The 19558-nt window shown below is 69.4% G+C and overlaps 1 protein-coding gene across 1 annotated transcript in view; it reads right to left on the minus strand.

Annotated features, from left to right (window-relative positions):
- The window catches only part of LOC125181308 (neurogenic locus notch homolog protein 3-like), a 34947-nt gene continuing 15389 nt past the window's right edge, over nucleotides 1–19558 (minus strand). Inside the window, 29 exon segments of the mRNA XM_066986390.1 lie at nucleotides 1–978; nucleotides 1744–1841; nucleotides 2301–2448; nucleotides 3392–3696; nucleotides 4500–4538; nucleotides 4541–4661; nucleotides 5096–5180; nucleotides 5610–5823; nucleotides 6438–6586; nucleotides 8034–8050; nucleotides 8086–8231; nucleotides 8234–8260; nucleotides 8263–8390; nucleotides 9858–9906; nucleotides 9909–10013; nucleotides 10016–10159; nucleotides 10162–10263; nucleotides 10266–10401; nucleotides 10855–10904; nucleotides 10907–10963; nucleotides 12536–12772; nucleotides 14054–14186; nucleotides 14991–15008; nucleotides 15010–15176; nucleotides 16816–16969; nucleotides 17451–17480; nucleotides 17482–17653; nucleotides 18508–18736; nucleotides 19318–19468. Coding sequence (XP_066842491.1) covers nucleotides 16–978; nucleotides 1744–1841; nucleotides 2301–2448; nucleotides 3392–3696; nucleotides 4500–4538; nucleotides 4541–4661; nucleotides 5096–5180; nucleotides 5610–5823; nucleotides 6438–6586; nucleotides 8034–8050; nucleotides 8086–8231; nucleotides 8234–8260; nucleotides 8263–8390; nucleotides 9858–9906; nucleotides 9909–10013; nucleotides 10016–10159; nucleotides 10162–10263; nucleotides 10266–10401; nucleotides 10855–10904; nucleotides 10907–10963; nucleotides 12536–12772; nucleotides 14054–14186; nucleotides 14991–15008; nucleotides 15010–15176; nucleotides 16816–16969; nucleotides 17451–17480; nucleotides 17482–17653; nucleotides 18508–18736; nucleotides 19318–19468 — 4374 coding nt within the window. The 3' untranslated portion in view covers nucleotides 1–15.

The raw sequence follows: 19558 nt of genomic DNA on the forward strand, positions 1-19558 counted from the left end.
GGTGCTCCCCCCCCCTCAGGCAAACACCTGCCTCTTGGGGGGGCCTGCTCGGGGGGCGGGGGCGGGGGGGGGCAGCTGGGTCTGGGGGGCCCAGCAGGTTGGGGCTGGGGGTGGCCTCGGACCAGTCGGGGAGGGAGGGGGCGAGGGGCTGGCCCAGGGCTCGGGGGTCTCGGGGGAGGGGGTGAGGTAGGGGTGCTCGCTGGGCACCCCCAGGAAGGCCCCCCGTACTCCTCTCCCCCCCCGGGAAATAAGGGGGGCCCCCCCCCCCCCCCCCCGCCCTGGGGGGAGCGGGGCGGGGGTCCGCGCCCCACGGCGCCGTGGGGCAGCAGCAGGGCGGGGGCGAAGCTTTGCCCCGGGGGAGGGGGCAGGGGCGGGTGCGGGGGGGCCCCCAGCCGCACCCCCCCGGCCCGGGGTGGGGGCTCCTCGGCCGTGCCACTCGTAGGGGACGGCCACCAACCGGGCCGAGGAGGGCGGGGGGGACGACGGGACCCCCGGCCCCCCCCCGGCAGCCTCGCCACCCCCAGGGCGACGGCGAAGGAAGGGGGGGGGCCCCGGCGGCGGCTCCAGCCCGGGGGGGCACCCCGAAAAGCCCAGGGGACGCGGGGTTGGGGCCGTACGGGGACCCCAAGGACTCGACGGGGGACAGGGTGACCGAGCTCTCCAGCCCGGGGGGCACTCGGCCTTCTTGCCGCGCCCCTTGGCGCCCCCTTTGCCCCCCGGGCCGCCGGCTCTTTTGGGGGCAGGAAGGCGGCGGAGGGGGGGCCCAGTAAGGCCGGGGGGGCACGGAGGTGGCAGGGGCTGCGCCCCCCCGTGGTGGTCCAGCAGGCGGACGATGTCGTGGTGGCGGCGCTGGTGGCCGATGTCCCGCGGCAGGCGGTCCAGGTGGTCGCTGATGTCCCGGTTGGCGCTGTGCTCCAGCAGGATGCGCGCCGCCTCGTAGCTGCCCTCCCGGGCGGCCAGGAACAGCGGGGTCTCCTCCTGGGGGGGTGAAGGGGGTGGGGGGAGGGGGCGGGTGAGGGGGGGCGGCGGGGAAGGCTATTGGGGGCTACGGGGCCGTCTATTGGGGTCAATGGGATCAATGGGGCCGTCTATTGGGGTCAATGGGGTTAATGGGGCCATCTATTGGGGTCAATGGGGCCGTCTATTGGGGTCAATGGGGCAGCTCACTGGGGCAATGGGGCCATCGCCTGGGGTCAATGGGGTCAACGGGGCAGCAGCTGGGGGCAACGGGGCCATCTATTGGGGTCAATGGGATCAATGGGGCATCTCCTGGGGTCAATGGGGTCAATGGGGCAGCAGCTGGGGGCAACGGGGCCATCTATTGGGGTCAATGGGATCAATGGGGCAGCAGCTGGGGGCAACGGGACCATCTATTGGGGTCAATGGGGCCGTCTACTAGGGTCAATGGGGTCAATGGGGCATCTCCTGGGGTCAATGGGATCAATTGGACATCTCCAGGGGTCAATGGGGTCAATGGGACACCTGTTGGGGTCAATGGGGCATCTCCAGGGGTCAATGGGATCATTGGGGCATCTGGGGTCAACGGGATCAATGGGACACCTCCTACGGTCAATGGGGACATCTCCTGGGGTCAATGGGATCACTGGGACACCTCTTGGGGTCAATGGGGCAGCTCCTGGGGCTGTGGGGTGAGCGGGCCCCAGGGGAACGGGGGGCTGGGGGTGCAGCTGGACGCTGGGGGGCCCCCCCGGGGGCGGGGGTCCCTGCGGGGTCGCCCCCCACCTTGCTGTCCTGCATGTCCTTGTTGGCCCCGTTCTTCAGCAGCGCCAGCGTCGCCTCCATGTTGTTCACGGCCGCGGCCCAGTGCAGGGCGGATTTCCCTGGGGGGCACGGGAGGGTGAGACTGGGACCCCCCCCCCCCCCAGAATGCCATGGACTCCCCCAGGACCCCCAGACACCCCCAGGATGCCCCCAGGTCCCCCCAGGACCCCCAGACCCCCCAGGACACCCCCAGGTCCCTCAAGGACACCCCTAGGTTCCCCCCCCCAGGACACCCCTAGACCCCCATGGACACCCCCAGAACACCCCCAGACCTCCCCAGAACACCCCCCAGCCCCCCCAGCCCCCCCCCCCCCCCAGCCCCCCCCAGACTCCCCAGACCCCCATGGAAACCCCCAAACCCCCTCAGACCCCCCCCCGGACCCCCCAAATCCCCATGGCCCCCCTATAACACCCCCAGCACACCCCCAGAACTCCCCAGCCCCCCCCAGGACACCTCCCAGCCCCCACCCCCACCCCCCAGCCTCCGGGGTGCCCCCCCCCCGCCCCGTGGCCCCCACCGGTCTCATCGACGGCGTTGACGTCGGCGTGGCAGGCGATGAGCTCCTCCACCATGCCCTCCACCGCCAGCCGCGCCGCCAGGATGAGCGCGGTGGAGCCGTCGGCCATGCGGGCGTCCAGGTCGGTCGAGCGGTTCCGGATCAGGATCTGGGGGCCGGGGGGGGCAGTGGGGTGAGGGTGGGGGGTGGAGTTAGGGGTAGGGGGCGCCCCACAGTGGGGTCGTTGGAGCTGGGGAGGACGGTGGTGCTCCAGGGCACGTGGGGGGTCATCGGGGCAGCGCCCAACTCCTGGTGGTCTTGGTGGGTGCCCCATGACCGATGGTGGTGCCCCATGACCAATAGTGGCACCCCATGACCCATGGAGGCACCCCAAGACCAATGGAGGCACCCCATGACCAATGGAGGCACCCCATGACCCATGGAGGCACCCCAAGACCAATGGAGGCACCCCAAGACCCATGGTAGCACCCCATGACCCATGGTGGCACCGCGTGACCCATGGAGACACCCCATGACCAATGGAAGCACCCCATGACCAATAGTGGCACCCCATGACCCATGGAGGCACCCCGTGATCCATGGAGGCACCCCGTGACCCATGGTGGCACTCCGTGACCCACGGAGGCACCCCATGACCCTATGACAGCAGGCAATGCCCTACAACCACTGACCTTGCTGGGTGCCCCAATGACCTTGCTGGGTGCCCCTTAACCATCTCGGGTGCCCCCATAACCGTGTTGGGTGCCCCATGATGAAGCTGGGTGCCCCATGACCATGTTGGGTGCCTCACAACCATTTGGGTGCCCCAATGACCTTGCCAGGTGCCCCATAACCACGTTGGGTGCCCCATAACCACGTTGGGTGCCCCATGACAATGCTGGGAGCCCCGTAACCACGTTGGGTGCCCCATGATGATGCTGCCCCAGGACCTTGCTGGGTGCCCCATATGACCGTGCTGGGTGCCCCATAACCACGCTGGGTGCCCCACGATGAAGCTGGGTGCTCCATGATGAAGCTGGGTGCCCCATATAACCGTGCTGGGTGCCCCATAACCATGTTGGGTGCCCCGTAACCACGCCGGGTGCCCCCACCTGGAAGACGCCCTGCGCGTCGGCGGTGACGGCGGCGTGCAGCGGCGTGCGCCCGGTGTTGTCCTGGGCGTTGGTGTCGGCGCCGGCGTCCAGGAGGCGCTTGGCGGCGTCGGCGCGGGCGTAGCGGGCGGCGAGGTGCAGGGCGGTCTCGCCCGTGCGATCCGTCTGGGCGCCCAGGCTGGCGCCCTGGCAGATGAGGTCGCCGATGATGCCGGCCGAGGCGTCCTCGCCCTCCTCATCCTCGGCCACCTCGGCCTCCACGCCGCCCCCGCAGAAGGAGGCCAGCATCAGCGGCGTGAAGCCATCTGCGGGGACACCCGGGGCCGGGTGCTAGGGGGTCTCCTGGCGCCCTTGGGGACCCCCGTCACGCCCACGGTGGCCGCCGGACCCTACGTCAGCCCCTACCAGGTCCCAGGCGGCCCCAAAAGCCGTGGTAGCCCCCTCGTCCCGTCCCATCCTACTCCTGGCCCCGTGTGTCTCCCATACCCATGGTGGCCCCATGGTGGCCCTACAAGGTCCGTGGTGTCCCCATGCCCGTGGTGGTCCCACAGGGCCCACGTCCACCCTACCTGACCCCACAATGCCCCCCATACCCATAGGGGTCCCCGCATGCCCGACATCCACCCTACCTGACCTACAACGCCCCCCATACCCATGGTGGTCCCCCGTGCCCCACGTCCATCCTACCTGACCCCACAACGCCCCCATCCCCATGGGGGTCCCCCGTGCCCCACGTCCATCCTACCTGTCCCCAAAACGCCCCCCCATACCCATGGTGGTCCCCCATGCCCCACGTCCATCCTACCTGACCCCACAACGCCCCCATCCCCATGGGGGTCCCCCGTGCCCAACATCCATCCTACCTGACCCCCACAACGCCCCCATACCCATGGTGGTCCCCCGTGCCCCACATCCACCCTACCTGACCCCACAACGCCCCCCCATACCCATGGTGGTCCCCCGTGCCCCACATCCACCCTACCTGACCCCACAACGCCCCCCATACCCATGGTGGTCCCCCATGCCCCACGTCCATCCTACCTGACCCCACAACGCCCCCATCCCCATGGGGGTCCCCCAGCCCCCCTTTCGCCCCCCGCTGCCCCACCTGGCCCGCGGACGTTGACGTCCACGCAGTCGGAGTCGAACTCCCCTGGGGGGGCGTCAGCGCCATGGTGGGGGGCATGCGGATGTCGGCCGCCACCAGGTGGTGCTGGGTCCACTGCCGGCAGTCCACGGGGTCCTGGGGCTCTGCGCCCCCCTCCTCCACCTGCCGGGCCCCCGCCGTCACGTGGGGGTGGGGTGAGGGACCCCCACCCACAAGGGTGCTGGGGTACGGGGGTCCCAGAGCCCCCCCCCACCCATGAAGACGCCCAGGGTGAGGGTGCTGGGACCCCTCGTTCACCCATGGGGGTGCTCAAGCATGGGGAGCCGGGACCCCCCACCCACCCATGAGGGTGCTGGGACCCCCACCCATGGGGGCATCCAGAACCGAGGGTGCCGGGACCCCACCCATGGGGGCACCAAGAACTGGGGGTTCTGGGACCCCCTCCCATGAGGGCACCCAGAATCGGGGGTGCTGGAACCCCTGCCCACGAGGGCACCAAGACCAAAGCTGGGGCTATGGGGACGCCCTGCTGGGGGGAGTACCAGGACCCTGTGCCCCCCCGGTGCCCCTCCCGGTGCCCCCCCCCCCCCCAGTACCTTGAGCCGCTTGGCCTCGGGGCAGGTGCCCTCCGGCCACTCCTCCGAGGGCTCCCCCACCAGGCTCTCGCCCTTCCCCATTGTCCTGGGGGGGGGGGGGGCAGGTGTCAGCCACTCGGGGTAGGGGCACCCCCAGCTGCACCAGTACCCCCCCCCCCGGTTCCCCCATCCCCACCATCCCCAGTGCCCCCCAGTTGCCCCAGTGCCCCCAGCTCCCCCATCCTCCAATCCCAGTGCCCCCCAGTTGCCCCAGTGCCCCCCAGCTCTCCCATCCTCCAATCCCAGTGCCCCCCAGTTGCCCCAGTGCCCCCAGCTCCCCCATCCCCCCATCCCAGTGCCCCCCAGTTGCCCCAGTGCCCCCCAGCTCTCCCACCCCAATCCCAGTGCCCCCCAGTACCCCCCCAGCTCCCCCATCCCCCCATCCCAGTGCCCCCCAGTTGCCCCTCTACCCCCAGCTCCCCCATCCCCCCACCCCAGTGCCCCCCAGTTGCCCCAGTGCCCCCCCAGTCCTCACTTCATGCCCAGGGCGTCCTGCCCCACGGGCTCGCGCCGGTCCTTGTTGCTGCCCTTGGCCAGGCTGAAGCCCTCGGGGAACCAGAGGGTGCTGTGCTCCCGCTTGCGCCGCGCCACCAGCACCCCCAGCACGGCGATGGCCAGCAGGATCAGGCCCCCCACCACCACCAGCGGCAGCAGCCGCACCGGGTCCGGCTCCTCGGGGAGTTTGTCCCCTGCGGGATGGGGACGGTCAGGGCGGTGGCACCACGGGGACGCCTGGGTGCTGGGGACACCATCAAGGTGCTAGGGACACCAGTGGGGTGCTGGCACCACGGGGACACCCATCCCATTGGGGACACCGTAAGGGTACTGGGACCGTGGGGCCACCCATCCCACCGGGGACACCCATCCCATTGGGGACACCATAAGGGTACTGGGACCATGGGGCCACCCATCCCACTGGGGCCACCCATCCCATTGGGAACACCATGAGGGTACTGGGACCATGGGGCCACCCATCCCACCGGGGACACCCATCCAATTGGGGACACAATCGGGGTGCTGGCACCATGGGGACACCCATCCCACTGGGGACACCATAAGGGTACTGGGACCATGGAGTCACCCATCCCACCGGGGACACCCATCCTACTGGGGACACCATCGGGGTGCTGGCACCATGGGGCCACCCATCCCACTGGGGCCACCCATCCCATTGGGGACACCATCGGGGTGCTGGCACCGTGGGGACACCCATCCCACTGGGGACACCATCCCTCATCGTCCCTTGTCCCCGGGGGGCCTCCCCTGCCTCGGGGTCCCCTCCCCTCGTCCCGGGGGCCCTCACCGCGCACGGCCTTGATGGGGTAGGGGAAATGGAGGCGCTCGAGGGCGGAGAGGGCGCCCAGGTAGTCGGCGGCGCTGCGGGTGTCGGGGAAGCACTTGTCGGACGCCTGCGAGCACAGGCGGTTGTCGATCTCCAGCGTCACCACCGAGCTGCGGGGACACCGCGGTCAGCGGGGACACCGTGGTCAGCGGGGACACCGGGGGCAGCGGGGACACCGGGGGCACGGCCCCATGGGGTCCCCCGGTTCTTGGCGCTCGGTGCCCATGAGCCCCCCGGTCCAGCTGGTGACGATCGTGTGGCCCTAGAGAACCGGCAGCCGAGGCCCTGTGCTCCGTGACACCCAGCACCCGTGGCCCCATGGCACCCAGCACCCGTGGCCCCCATCCCGTCCCGTCCCATCCCATCGAACCCTACCCATGTCTCCCATTCCCGTCCCCATCCCATCCCCATGCCCCCCACCCCATTCTATCTCATCCCGTCCCATCCTATCCCTATCCCACCCATGGCCCCCATCCCATCCCATATCCCCCATCCCCATATCCCCCATCCCATACCCCCCATCCCACCCATGTCCCCCACCCCATTCTATATTGTCCCACCCCGTCCCACCCCACCCACATCCTCCATCCCATCCCATGTCCCCCACCCCATCCCATCCCACCCATGTTCCCCATCCCAATCCCATCCCATGTCCCCCACCCACCCATCCCATCCCACCCCACCCCTATCCCACCCATGGCCCCCATCCCATCCCATATTTCCCACCCGATCCCATCCCAACCCACTCATATCACCCATCCCATCCCACCCATGCCCCCATCCATCCCATCCCATCCCATCCCATCCCATCCCTTTCCCACCCATGTCCCCCACCCCATATCCTCCACCACATCCCATCCTACCCTTATCCCACCCATGGCCCCCATCCCATATCCCCCACCCCATCCATGTCACCCATCCCATCCCATCCCATCCCATCCCATCCCATCCCACCCATGTCCCCCATCCCACCCCATCCCTTTATCACCCATGTCCCCCACCCCATCCCATCCTACCCTTATCCCACCCATGGCCCCCATCCCATATCCCCCACCCCAACCATGTCACCCATCCCATCCCATCCCATCCCATCCCATATCCCCCACCCCCAACCATGTCACCCATCCCATCCATCCCATCCCATCCCATCCCATATCCCCCACCCCAACCATGTCACCCATCCCATCCCATCTATCCATATCCACCCATGGCCCCATCCCATATCCCCCACCCCAACCATGTCACCCATCCCATCCCATCCCATGTCCCCCATCCCGTCCCATCCCTATCTCATTATCTCCCCACTCCATGTCCCCCATCCCACCCCATCCCATCCCATATCCCCCACCCCAACCATGTCACCCATCCCATCCCATCCCATCCCACCCACGTCCCCCACCCCATCCCATCCTACCCCACCCCACCCATGTCCCCCACCCCATCCCACCCCATCCCATCCCATCCCATCCCATATCCCCCACCCCATCCATGTCCCCCATCCCATCCCCATCCCCCCCATGTCCCCTCCCCCCCACCCCACCTCCCCCCCCCACTCACCCTATAACCTCATCGTGCTCCCCCTCGGGGTCTCCCCCTCTCGGGGGTCCACCTCGCGCCTCCTCCTCCTCCCGCCGCGGGGCCGGTAATAGGGCCGGATCATCAGGTTGCCGTCGGCGTCGAGGCGGAAGCGCAGCGAGGTGCGCAGGATGGCGCTGAGGCGCTGCAGGAAGGCGGTGCTGGCCCGCCGCAGCTCTTCGGGGGCAGCAGCACCGTCACCACCAGCACCCCCGGGCCAGCGCCTCGGGGACCCGGCGGGCGCAGTCGAGGCCGTCCCAGCCGCACTCCTCGCTGTTGCAGCCCTGGTCGCAGCGCCCGTCGGCGAAGTGGTCGGAGCAGTACTGGGCGTACAGGGGGCTGCGGGGGGGGGCGGGGGTCAGGGGTGTGGGGGGGTGGCGGGACATAAAGGGGTGTAGGGACATGAGAGGATATAGGGACATAAAGGGATATAGGGACATGAGGGGGCATGGGGACATGGGGACATGGGGACATAAAGGGATATAGGGGCATGAGGGGATATAGGGACATGAGGGGATATAGGGACATGAGGGGGTGTGGGGGCATGGGGACATAAAGGGATATAGGGACATGAGGGGATATAGGGACATGGGGACATAAAGGGATATAGGGACATGAGGGGATATAGGGACATGGGGACATAAAGGGATATAGGGACATGAGGGGACATAGGGACATGGGGACATAAAGGGATATAGGGACATGAGGGGATATAGGGGCATAAGGGGATATAGGGACATGGGGACATAAAGGGATATAGGGGCATGAGGGGATATAAGGACAAGAGGGGGTGTGGGGACATGGGGACATAAAGGGATATAGGGACATGAGGGGATATAGGGACATGAGGGGATATAGGGACATGAGGGGACATAAAGGGATATAGGGACATGAGGGGATATAGGGGCATAAGGGGATATAGGGACATGAGGGGGTGTGGGGACATGAGGGGTGTGGGGACATGAGGGGGCATGGGGACATAAAGGGATATAGGGACATGAGGGGACGTGGGAATATTAGGGGACATAGGGACATTAGGGGGCACGAGGGAATGGGGGGCATGGGGATATGGGGACATAAAGGGATATAGGGACATGAGGGGATATAGGGACATGAGGGGGCATGGGGACATAAAGGGATATAGGGACATGAGGGGGTGTGGGGACACGAGGGGAATGGGGACATGGGGACATAAAGGGATACAGGGACACAAGGGGACGTGGGGATATAAAGGGGCACTGGGGGACATGAGGGGACATAGGGACATGAGGGGGCGTGGGGACATACAGGGACACGCAGGGCATGGGGACGTAAAGGGATATAGGGACATGAGGGGGCGTGGGGACACGAGGGGACGGGGAAGCATAAGGGGGTGTGGGGACATGAGGGGGTGTGGGGACAGGGGGACATAAAGGGATGTAGGGGCAATAAGGGGCGTGGGGACACGAGGGGATGGGGGAGCATAAAGGGACGGGGGGACATGGGGGATATAGGGACACGGGAGGACACGGGACATAGGGACATATAGGGCCGTAAGGAGACACAGGGGATATGGGGACGTAGGAGATACGGGGACGTGGAGACACGGGGGGAGCCATAGGGACATGGGGGGGACACGGGGGGAACACGGGGACACGGGGGGGACACAGGGGACACGGGGGGTCACACCAGCCACCCAACCACAGCACCCAGGACCCACGCACGCACCGGGGGGGCGCACACAGGGTGTGGGGGGCTGCCTAACGGCTCTGGGGGTGGGGTGGGCGAGGATGGACCCCCCCCGGGGACCCCCCTCCCCTCACTCACTTGCAGGCGCGGTGGGGCGGGCGGCAGTCGAAGTTGTCGTAGAGGCACTGGGGGTGTCGCAGCCCCCGTCGCAGCGCCCGTTGCCGAAGAGCCCCCGGCACTGGGGGGGGGCGCAGTGGCGCCAGGGGTCCCCCACCCGCAGCGAGCAGTCCCCCCGTCCCAGCCGCAGCCCGCCGTGTTGCACTGCCGGTCGCACACCCCGTCCCCCCCCAGCTCCTCGCACCCCCCCCCGGGGGGCACCCGTCGGCCGGGGGGGCGTCGCGGGGTCTCCTCCTGGCACCGCGCCCCCCGAAACCCGGGGGGCAGAGGCAGCGGGCGAAGGGGGGGCGCGGGGAGGGGGCGCAGGTGCCGCCGTGCAGGCAGGGGGAGGCCGGGCAGGTGGTGTTTATTCGGGGGGGGGCACCCGCTGCTGGCACTCGGGACCCCCGAAGCCGGGGGGCAGACGCAGCGGGGGCCGGCGGGGGGGCTGGCAGTGGCCCCCGTTGGCGCAGGAGAGGTGGCGGCAGGAGGGGGCCCGGCGCTCGCACTGGGGGCCCCCGAAACCCTGGGGGTGGCAAGGAAAAGAGGGGGGGGGGAGGAGAAAAAAAGGGGGGTCACGGGGGGGATTGATGGGGGGCGCCTGCTGGGGTGCACCCAGAGGCCCCTGGCAGGAGCAGATGGGGCTGTGGAGCACCCCCCACCCCGAGCCCCCCCTGCCCCCCCAGCACCCAGAGGTGGGGCACCCACCCCCATGGCACCCCCCCCGAGCCCCCCCCCCCCCCCCCCAGCACCCACCCCCATGGGATGGGGGCACCCACCCCCACGGCACCCTGAGCCCCCAGCCCCATGGAATGCCCCCCAGCCCCATGGACCCCCCGACCCCCCCAGCACCCAACCCCATGGAATGGGGGCACCCACCCCCACAGCCCCCCATGTCCATCCCCCCCCAACCCCACGCCCCCCAACCCCCAGCCCCCCCCACGTCTCCCCCCCCCTCAACCCCCCCCCCGTCACTCACAGGGGGGCAGCGGCAGGTGAAGCCCGGGGGTGCCGGGGTGGGCTGGCAGCCCCCCCGTGGCGGCAGGGCTGCGACTCGCAGGCGTTCACTGGGCTCTGGCAGCGGTGGCCTTGGGGGGGGACGGGGCGGGGGGGGACACAGGACAAAGCGGGGGGATCAGGGGGATGTGGACAACCCCCCCCCCCAAGGTCCCCGTCCCCCATAACCCGCCACGTCCCTGTCCCCCCGTAGTCCCCCCATGTCCCTATGCCCCCCCTTAGTCCCCCATCCCCCCATGTCCCCCTTACCCCCCCACGTCCCCCCCATGTCCCCCCCCGTGCCCCCCCCAGTCCCCATATCCCCCCATGCCCCCCAATGTCCCTATATCCCCCCATAGTCCCCCCAGCCCCTATGTCCCTATGTCCCCCCGTACCCCCCCCACGTCCTCCATGTCCCCCCCATGCCCCCCTCATCTCCCTATATCCCCCCATGCGCCCCCCCCCCATGTCCCTATATCCTCTCATGCCCCCCCAGCCCTCCCCCATGTCCCTGTCCTCCCCATGTCCCTATATCCCCCCACAGCCCCCTATAGTCCCCCATACCCCCATGTCCCCCCCATGTCCCCCCCCCGTACCGGTGTAGCCGGGCCGGCAGAGGCAGCGGTAGCTGTTGTCCCCCTGGACGCAGCCCCTATAGCCCCCATGTCCCTATATCCCCCCATAGCCCCCTATAGTCCCCATGTCCCTATGGCCCCATGTCCCCCCATGTCCCCCCCATGTCCCCCCCATGTCCCCCCCCCGTACCGGTGTAGCCGGGCCGGCAGAGGCAGCGGTAGCTGTTGTCCCCCTGGACACAGCCCCTATAGCCCCCATGCCCCCCCCCATGTCCCTATATCCCCCCATCATCCCCTATAGCCCCCATGTCCCTATGGCCCCATGTCCCCCAACCCCCCCCCATGTCCCCCCCCCGTGTCCCTGTCCCCCCCATATCCTCATGTCCCCCCCATGGCCCTATATCCCCCCATAATCCCCTATAGCCCCCATGGCCCCCCATAATCCCCCATGTCCCTATGGCCCCATGTCCCCCAACCCCCCCCATGTCCCCCATGTCCCCCCCATGTCCCCCCCCGTGCCCCCCCCCCCCGTACCGGTGTAGCCGGGCCGGCAGAGGCAGCGGTAGCTGTTGTCCCCCTGGACGCAGCCCCTATAGCCCCCATGTCCCCCCCCCCATGTCCCTATATCCCCCCATAGCCCCCTATAGCCCCCATGTCCCTATGGCCCCATGTCCCCCCATGTCCCCCCCATGCCCCCCCCCGTGCCCCCCCCCCCGTACCGGTGTAGCCGGGCCGGCAGAGGCAGCGGTAGCTGTTGTCCCCCTGGACGCAGCCCCTATAGCCCCCATGTCCCCCCCCCATGTCCCTATATCCCCCCATAGCCCCCTATAGCCCCCATGTCCCTATGGCCCCATGTCCCCCCATGTCCCCCCCATGCCCCCCCCCGTGCCCCCCCCCCCCGTACCGGTGTAGCCGGGCCGGCAGAGGCAGCGGTAGCTGTTGTCCCCCTGGACGCAGCCCCTATAGCCCCCATGTCCCCCCCCCATGTCCCTATATCCCCCCATAGCCCCCTATAGCCCCCATGTCCCTATGGCCCCATGTCCCCCCATGTCCCCCCCATGCCCCCCCCCGTGCCCCCCCCCCCCGTACCGGTGTAGCCGGGCCGGCAGAGGCAGCGGTAGCTGTTGTCCCCCTGGACGCAGGCGCGGCTGTGCCGGGGGTGGCAGGGGTGGCGGCGGCACTCGTTGACGTCCCCCTCGCAGCGGGCGCCCCCGAAGCCGGGGGGGCAGGCGCAGGTGAACCCCCCCACGGCGTCCACGCAGGTGCCGTTGTGCTGGCAGCCCGGCCCCCCCGCGCAGTCGTCCTCGTTGATCTCGCACAGGACGCCTGCGGGGCGGGGGGGACACGATGGGGACATCAGCGTGGGACATGGGGGGGGGGGGGGTCACCGGGGGGGGCATGGGGTGGTGGCATCATGGGGGGGGCATGGGGACACTGGGGGTGGTGGGAACATTGGGGGGGGGCATGGGGATACGGGGTGGTGGCATCATGGGGGGGGGGACATGGGGACACGGGGGGTGGTGGGGACACTGGGGGGGGGCATGGGGACACGGGATGGTGGCATCACGGGGGGGACATGGGGACACTGGGGGTGGTGGGGACACTGGGGGGGGCATGGGGACACGGGGTGGTGGCATCATGGGGGGGGCATGGGGACACGGGGGGTGGTGGGGACACTGGGGGGGCATGGGGACACGGGGTGATGGCATCACAGGGGGGGACATGGGGGGTGGGGGGGTCACCGGGGGGGGCGACATGGGGTGGTGGGCATCACGGGGGGGGACATGGGGACACGGGGGGTGGTGGGGACACTGGGGGGGGCATGGGGACACGGGATGGTGGCATCACGGGGGGGACATGGGGACACAGGGTGATGCCAGCTGGGGGGGGGACACATGGGGTGGTGTCACCACGGGATGGGCCATGGGGACACGGGGAGGTGCCACCAGGAGGGGACGTGGGGACGCGGGGAGGTGGCATCATGGGAGGGGACGTGGGGACCCCCCGGTGGTGCCACCACAGGAGGGGACACGGGGACACGGGATGGATGTCCATGGGGACATGGGGTCAAGGGGACCTGGGGTCAAGGGGACCTGGGGACATGGGGAATTGGGGTCAAGGGACTTGGGGTCAAGGGGACTTGGGGACAGAGGGACAGGGGTCAATGGGATGTGGGGACACAGGGACTTGGGGACACGGGGACTTGGGGACGGATGTCCATGGGGACAAGGGGTCAAGGGGACCTGGGGACATGGGGAATTGGGGTCAAGGGGAACTTGGGGTCAAGGGGACTTGGGGACATGGGGTCAAGGGGACTGGGGACCTGGGGACATGGGGAACTTGGGGGTCAAGAGTGGACTTGAGGAGGGAGAGGGACAGGGGTCAGCGGGATGTGGGGACACAGGGACTTGGGGACATGGGGACGGATGTCCATGGGGACAAGGGGTCAAGGAGACTTGGGGACACGGGGACTTGGGGTGTGGGGACGCGGGGACAAGGGGACGTGGGGACTTGGGGTCATGAGGCTGTGAGGTCGCAGGGACTTAGGGACACGGGGTCGCGGGGTCACGGGGACCCTGGGGACAGGGGGACACGTGGGCCACGCACCCAGCGTGCCGGGGGGGCAGGAGCAGAGGTAGCCCCCCGGCAGGTCGAGGCAGGTCCCCCCGTGCTGGCACGGCCGCGACTGGCACTCGGCCACCTCCAGCTCGCAGTCCTGGCCCGCGTAGCCCGGGGGGCACTGCGGGGACAGCGCCCATGGGTGCTCCCCCCCGCGCCCATGGGTGCCATCCCCAGCGCCCGCGGGTGCCCCCGCGGCAGCCGGCACCTCCCCCCATCCCCCCACCCCATTCAACAAGGGCAGCACCCACGGGTGTGTCCAGTCCCCCCCAGTGACCCCTCCCAGTGCCCCCAGTCCCCCCAAACTGGGAGGCCCCCCAGTGTCCCCGGTAACCTCCCAGTCCCCCCAGTAACCCCTCCCAGTCCCCTCAGTAACCTCCCAGTCCCCCCAGCACCCCAAACTGGGAGGCCCCCCCAGTGTCCCCAGTAACCTCCCAGTCCCCCCCAGTAACCCCTCCCAGCGCCCCCAGCACCCCCAAACTGGGAGGCCCCCCAGTGTCCTCAGTAACCTCCCAGTCCCCCCAGTAACCCCTCCCAGTCCCCTCAGTAACCTCCCAGTCCCCCAGTAACCCCTCCCAGCGCACCCAACACCCCCAAACTGGGAGGCCTCCCAGTGTCCCCAGTAACCGCCCAGTCCCCCCAGTAACCCCTCCCACCGTCCCCAGCCCCCCAAACTGGGAGGCCCCCCAGTGTCCCCAGTTTGGCGCCGTGTCCCCAGAGGGCACCCAGAGGAGGGAGGGGGCACCCATGGGACCCCCCCCCCCCCTAAAATCTCCCATGGGTGCCGTGGGAGCGACCCCGCGACCTCTCTCGGTGACACTCGGGGCCACCGCTTTCCCACGCCCCCCCCCCCCACCCCCCCTGCCACCCGGGGGGGGGGGTCCCATGGGTGTTTTTTATTTTTGGGGGGGGTCCCGGCACCCACCTCGCAGCGGTACCCCCCCCACGAAGCTGCGGCAGGCGGCGCCGTGGCGGCAGGGGTTGTGCTGGCAGGGGTCCGGGGGGGTCTGGCAGTAGGGGCCCCCGAACCCCCCCTGGCACAGGCAGCGGTGGCCCCCCCCCGCCGGCACGCAGCGCCCGCGGCCGTGGCACACGTGGGACACCGGCACGCCTGGGGGGGGGACACGGGGGCAAGGGGGGGGCACACGATGGGGGGGGGGGCACACGATAGGGGGGGACACGGGGACAAGGGGGGGGGGCACAATGGGTGGACAAGAGGGGGGGGCACACGAGGGGGGGGGACATGGGGATAAGGGGGGGGACACATGGGGGGGGACAATGGGGGGGGCACGATGGGGGGGCACACAATGGTGGGGGGGCACAACGGGGGGGGGGAACACACAATGGGGGGGCACGGGGGGGGGACAGAGCTGAGGCAGGTGGTGGGGCTCGGTGCCCCAACCCAGTGCCCCCAGCCCCCCAAACTGGGAGGGCGCCCAGTGTCCCCAGTAACCTCCTAGTCCCCCCAGTAACCCCCCCCAGTGCCCAGTAACCTCCCAGTCCCCCCAGTCACCCCTCCCAGTGTCCCCAGTAACCTCCCAGTCCCCCCAGTCACCCCTCCCAGTGTCCCCAGTAACCTCCCAGTCCCCCCAGTAACCTCCCAGTCCCCCCAGTCACCCCTCCCAGTGCCCCCAGTAACCTCCCAGTCCCCCCAGTAACTTCCCAGTCCCCCCAGTCACCCCCCCCAGTGCCCCCAGTAACCTCCCAGTCCTCCCAGTAACTTCCCAGTCCCCCCAGTCACCCCCCCAGTGCCCCCAGTAACCTCCCAGTCCCCCCAGTAACCTCCCAGTCCCCCCAGTCCCCCCTCCAGTGCCCCCAGTAACCTCCCAGTCCCCCCAGTCACCCCCCCCAGTGCCCCCAGTAACCTCCCAGTCCCCCCAGTCACCCCTCCCAGTGCCCCCAGTAACCCCTCCCAGTGCCCCCAGTAACCTCCCAGTCCTCCCATTCACCCCCCCCAGTGCCCCCAGTAACCTCCCAGTCCCCCCAGTCACCCCTCCCAGTCCCCCCAGTAACCTCCCAGTCCCCCCAGTAACTTCCCAGTCCCCCCAGTCACCCCCCCCAGTGCCCCCAGTAACCTCCCAGTCCTCCCAGTAACTTCCCAGTCCCCCAGTCACCCCCCCCAGTGCCCCCAGTAATCTCCCAGTCCCCCCAGTAACCTCCCAGTCCCCCCAGTCACCCCTCCCAGTGCCCCCAGTAACCTCCCAGTCCCCCCAGTAACCCCTCCCAGTGCCCCCAGTCACCCCTCCCAGTGCCCCCAGTAACCTCCCAGTCCCCCCAGTCACCCCCCCCAGTGCCCCCAGTAACCTCCCAGTCCCCCCAGTAACCTCCCAGTCCCCCCAGTCACCCCTCCCAGTGCCCCCAGTAACCTCCCAGTCCCCCCAGTAACCTCCCAGCCCCCCAGTCACCCCCCCCCAGTGCCCCCAGTAACCTCCCAGTCCCCCCAGTCACCCCTCCCAGTGCCCCAGTAACCTCCCAGTCCCCCCAGTAACCTCCCAGTCCCCCCAGTCACCCCTCCCAGTGCCCCCAGTAACCTCCCAGTCCCCCCAGTCACCCCTCCCAGTGCCCCCAGTAACCTCCCAGTCCCCCCAGTAACCTCCCAGTCCCCCCAGTCACCCCTCCCAGTGCCCCCAGTAACCTCCCAGCCCCCCAGTCACCCCCTCCCAGTGCCCCCAGTAACCTCCCAGTCCCCCAGTAACCTCCCAGTGCCCCCAGCCCCCCCAAACTGGGAGCCGCCCCTGCCCCCCGCTGACCTCTGCGGGCGGCCACCACGGCGCAGGACACGTTGGGGACGTCGCAGTGGGTCCCAGCCCAGCCGGGGGGGCAGTGGCAGGTGACGGCCCCCCCCTCCTGCTGGCACCGGCCCCCGTTGTGGCACGGGGGGGGCTGGCACAGGTCCTGCAGGGTCTGGGGGGGGGGGACGGACACCGGCGGGGGGGGGGGGGGACGGGGACGACATATCAGTTTGGGGGGGCGCCCGTTGGGTTTTGGGGGGGCACCCAAGGGACCCAGCTGCTGGTGCCCGGCCCCTGGGGAATTGGGGTGCTGGGACCCCAGTTTTCTTTGGGGGGGGGCGTGGACCCCCAATTTTTTTTGGGGGGGGGGGGCATGGACCCCACTTGTGGGGAATTGGGGGGGTGCATGGGGTGCCCAAGTTTTGGGGTGCCCGAGCACCCCCTGCACCCATTTAATGGGAAATTAGGGTGTTGGGACCCCAAGTTTTTTTTTTAGGGGGGCACCCACACCCCAATTTCTATTGAGGGTGGGTGCGCAGGGTGCCGGGCCTTGGGGGGGGGGAGGGGGGGGCGTGTACCCACCCCTCACTGGGTGACATGGGGATGAATTATAGGGACCCCCCCCCCCCCCCCCCCAGCACCCCGGGGCTCACCTGGCACTGGGCTCCCGTGTAGCCGGGGGGGGCAGAGGCAGCGGTAGGACCCGCCCGCGGCGACGCAGGTGCCCCCCCGCAGGCAGGGCTGCCCCTGGCACCCATCGGCTGGGTGCTGGCAGTGGGCGCCCGTGAAGCCGGGGGGGCAGCGGCAGCTGAAGGAGGCGACGCCGTCCACGCACGTCCCCCCGTTGAAGCAGGAGCTGGGGGGGCGGAATTTTTTGGGGGGTGGGGGTGAGCGTGGCACCCATGGGTGCTGCATGCGCTGGAGGTTTGGGGGTGGGCGGCAATTAGGGGTGAAGTGGGGGGGGGGTTGTATGGGCAGGGGGAGGGTACCCAAGGGTGTAGATGGGGGGGGGCACAGAGCACCCATTGGGGGAGGGCACAGAACACCCATGGGTGGGGGGGTATGGGGGGGTGGGTAGGGGGAGGTTTGAGGCTGTCTGGGAGCACCCATGGGTGCACGGGGTGTTGCTTTGGGCCACCCATGGGTGCCACCACCTTCAGTTACCCCTGGGGACATCGCGTGGCCATGGCTGGGGCCGCCTGAGGCCACCCATGGGTACCACCACCTTCACCTACCACCGTGCACTCTGCATGCCCACAGCGGCCCTTGGGGCCACCCGGGGGGCACCCATGGGTGCCACCACCTTCACCTACCACCGTCCACTCCAGGCAGCCACAGCTGCACTTGGGACTACCCGGGGGCCACCCATGGGTGCCACCACCTTCAGTTACCACTGGGGACGCTGCATGGCCATGGCTGGGTTCGGGGCCACCCAGGAGCCACCCATGGGTGCCACCAACTTCAGTTACCACTGGGGACACTGCACGGCCATGACTGGGCTTGGGGCCGCCTGGGGCCACCCATGGGTGCTACCACCTTCAGTTACCCCTGGGGACACTGCATGGCCACGGCTGGGGCCACCTGGGGCCACCCATGGGTGCTACCACCTTCACCTCCCACCGCTCACTCCGCACGCCCCCGGCTGCGCTTGGGGCCACCTGGGGGCACCCCTGGGTGCCGCGGGGCGGGGCGCAGCACCCCTGGGCGTACCTGTCGGTGCAGTCGGGGACGTCGTGCTGGCAGCGGGGGCCGGTCCAGCCGAGGGGGCAGGCGCAGGCGAAGCCGTTGACGTAGTCGGTGCAGGTGCCCCCGTTGCGGCAGGGCCCCCCCCGGCACTCGTCCACCTCGGTGCCGCAGCGCGGCCCCGTGAAGCCGGGGGGGCAGGCGCAGGTGAAGGCCCCCACCCCGTCGCGGCACGAGCCCCCGTTCAGGCAGGGGTCTGGGGGGAGGGGGGGGGGGTGGCACCCCAAAATGTTCGCTGCAACCCTACAGGGCACCTGCGCCCTGCCCCGTGGCACCCCAACACGGCACCCTGAGCCTGCCCCATGGCACCCAATGTGACACCCCAAAATATGCACAGAGCCCCAGCGCAGCACCCCAAAATGTGCACAGCACCCCAATGTGGCACCCCAAAACGCTTCCTGCACCCCTATGGGGCACCCCAATACAGCAGCACCCTGACCCTGCCCCATTGCGCCCAATGCAGCACCCCAAAATGTGCAGAGCACCCCAACGCGGCACCCCAAAATGTGCATAGAGACCCAATGCGGCACCCCGAAATGCACACAACACCCCAAAATGGCACCCCGAAATGCACCCAGCACCCCAAAACGCCCCCAGCACCCCAACATGCACCCTTCCCCACCCGGCCCCCTCTCCATGCCACCCCAAAATGCACCCAGCACCCAAGCACCCCACCCCCAGCCCCGTAGCACCCCCAGACACCCCCCCACCCCCCCGTCCCTCTGTGCCCGCCCCCCCAAGCCCCTGTCCCCTCGGGGGGGGGGGGTCCCCACTCACCGGGGTCGCAGTCATCGAGGTCATGCTCACAGACGCCCCCCCCATAGCCGGGGGGGCAGAGGCACCCAAAGGTGCCGGGGCGGTTGGCGCAGGTGCCCCCGTGCTGGCAGGGGCTGGCCCCGCACTCGTCCACGTCCTCCTGGCACCGCTCCCCTGGGGATGGGGGTGGGGGGGCCGTGGGCACCCATGGGTGCTGGGGGTACCCAAGGGTGCCCAAAGGGATGCACAAATGTGGGAGGGG

Source organism: Anser cygnoides, chromosome 34, assembly GCF_040182565.1.
Source record: "Anser cygnoides isolate HZ-2024a breed goose chromosome 34, Taihu_goose_T2T_genome, whole genome shotgun sequence".
Classification (NCBI taxonomy): Eukaryota; Metazoa; Chordata; class Aves; order Anseriformes; family Anatidae; genus Anser; species Anser cygnoides.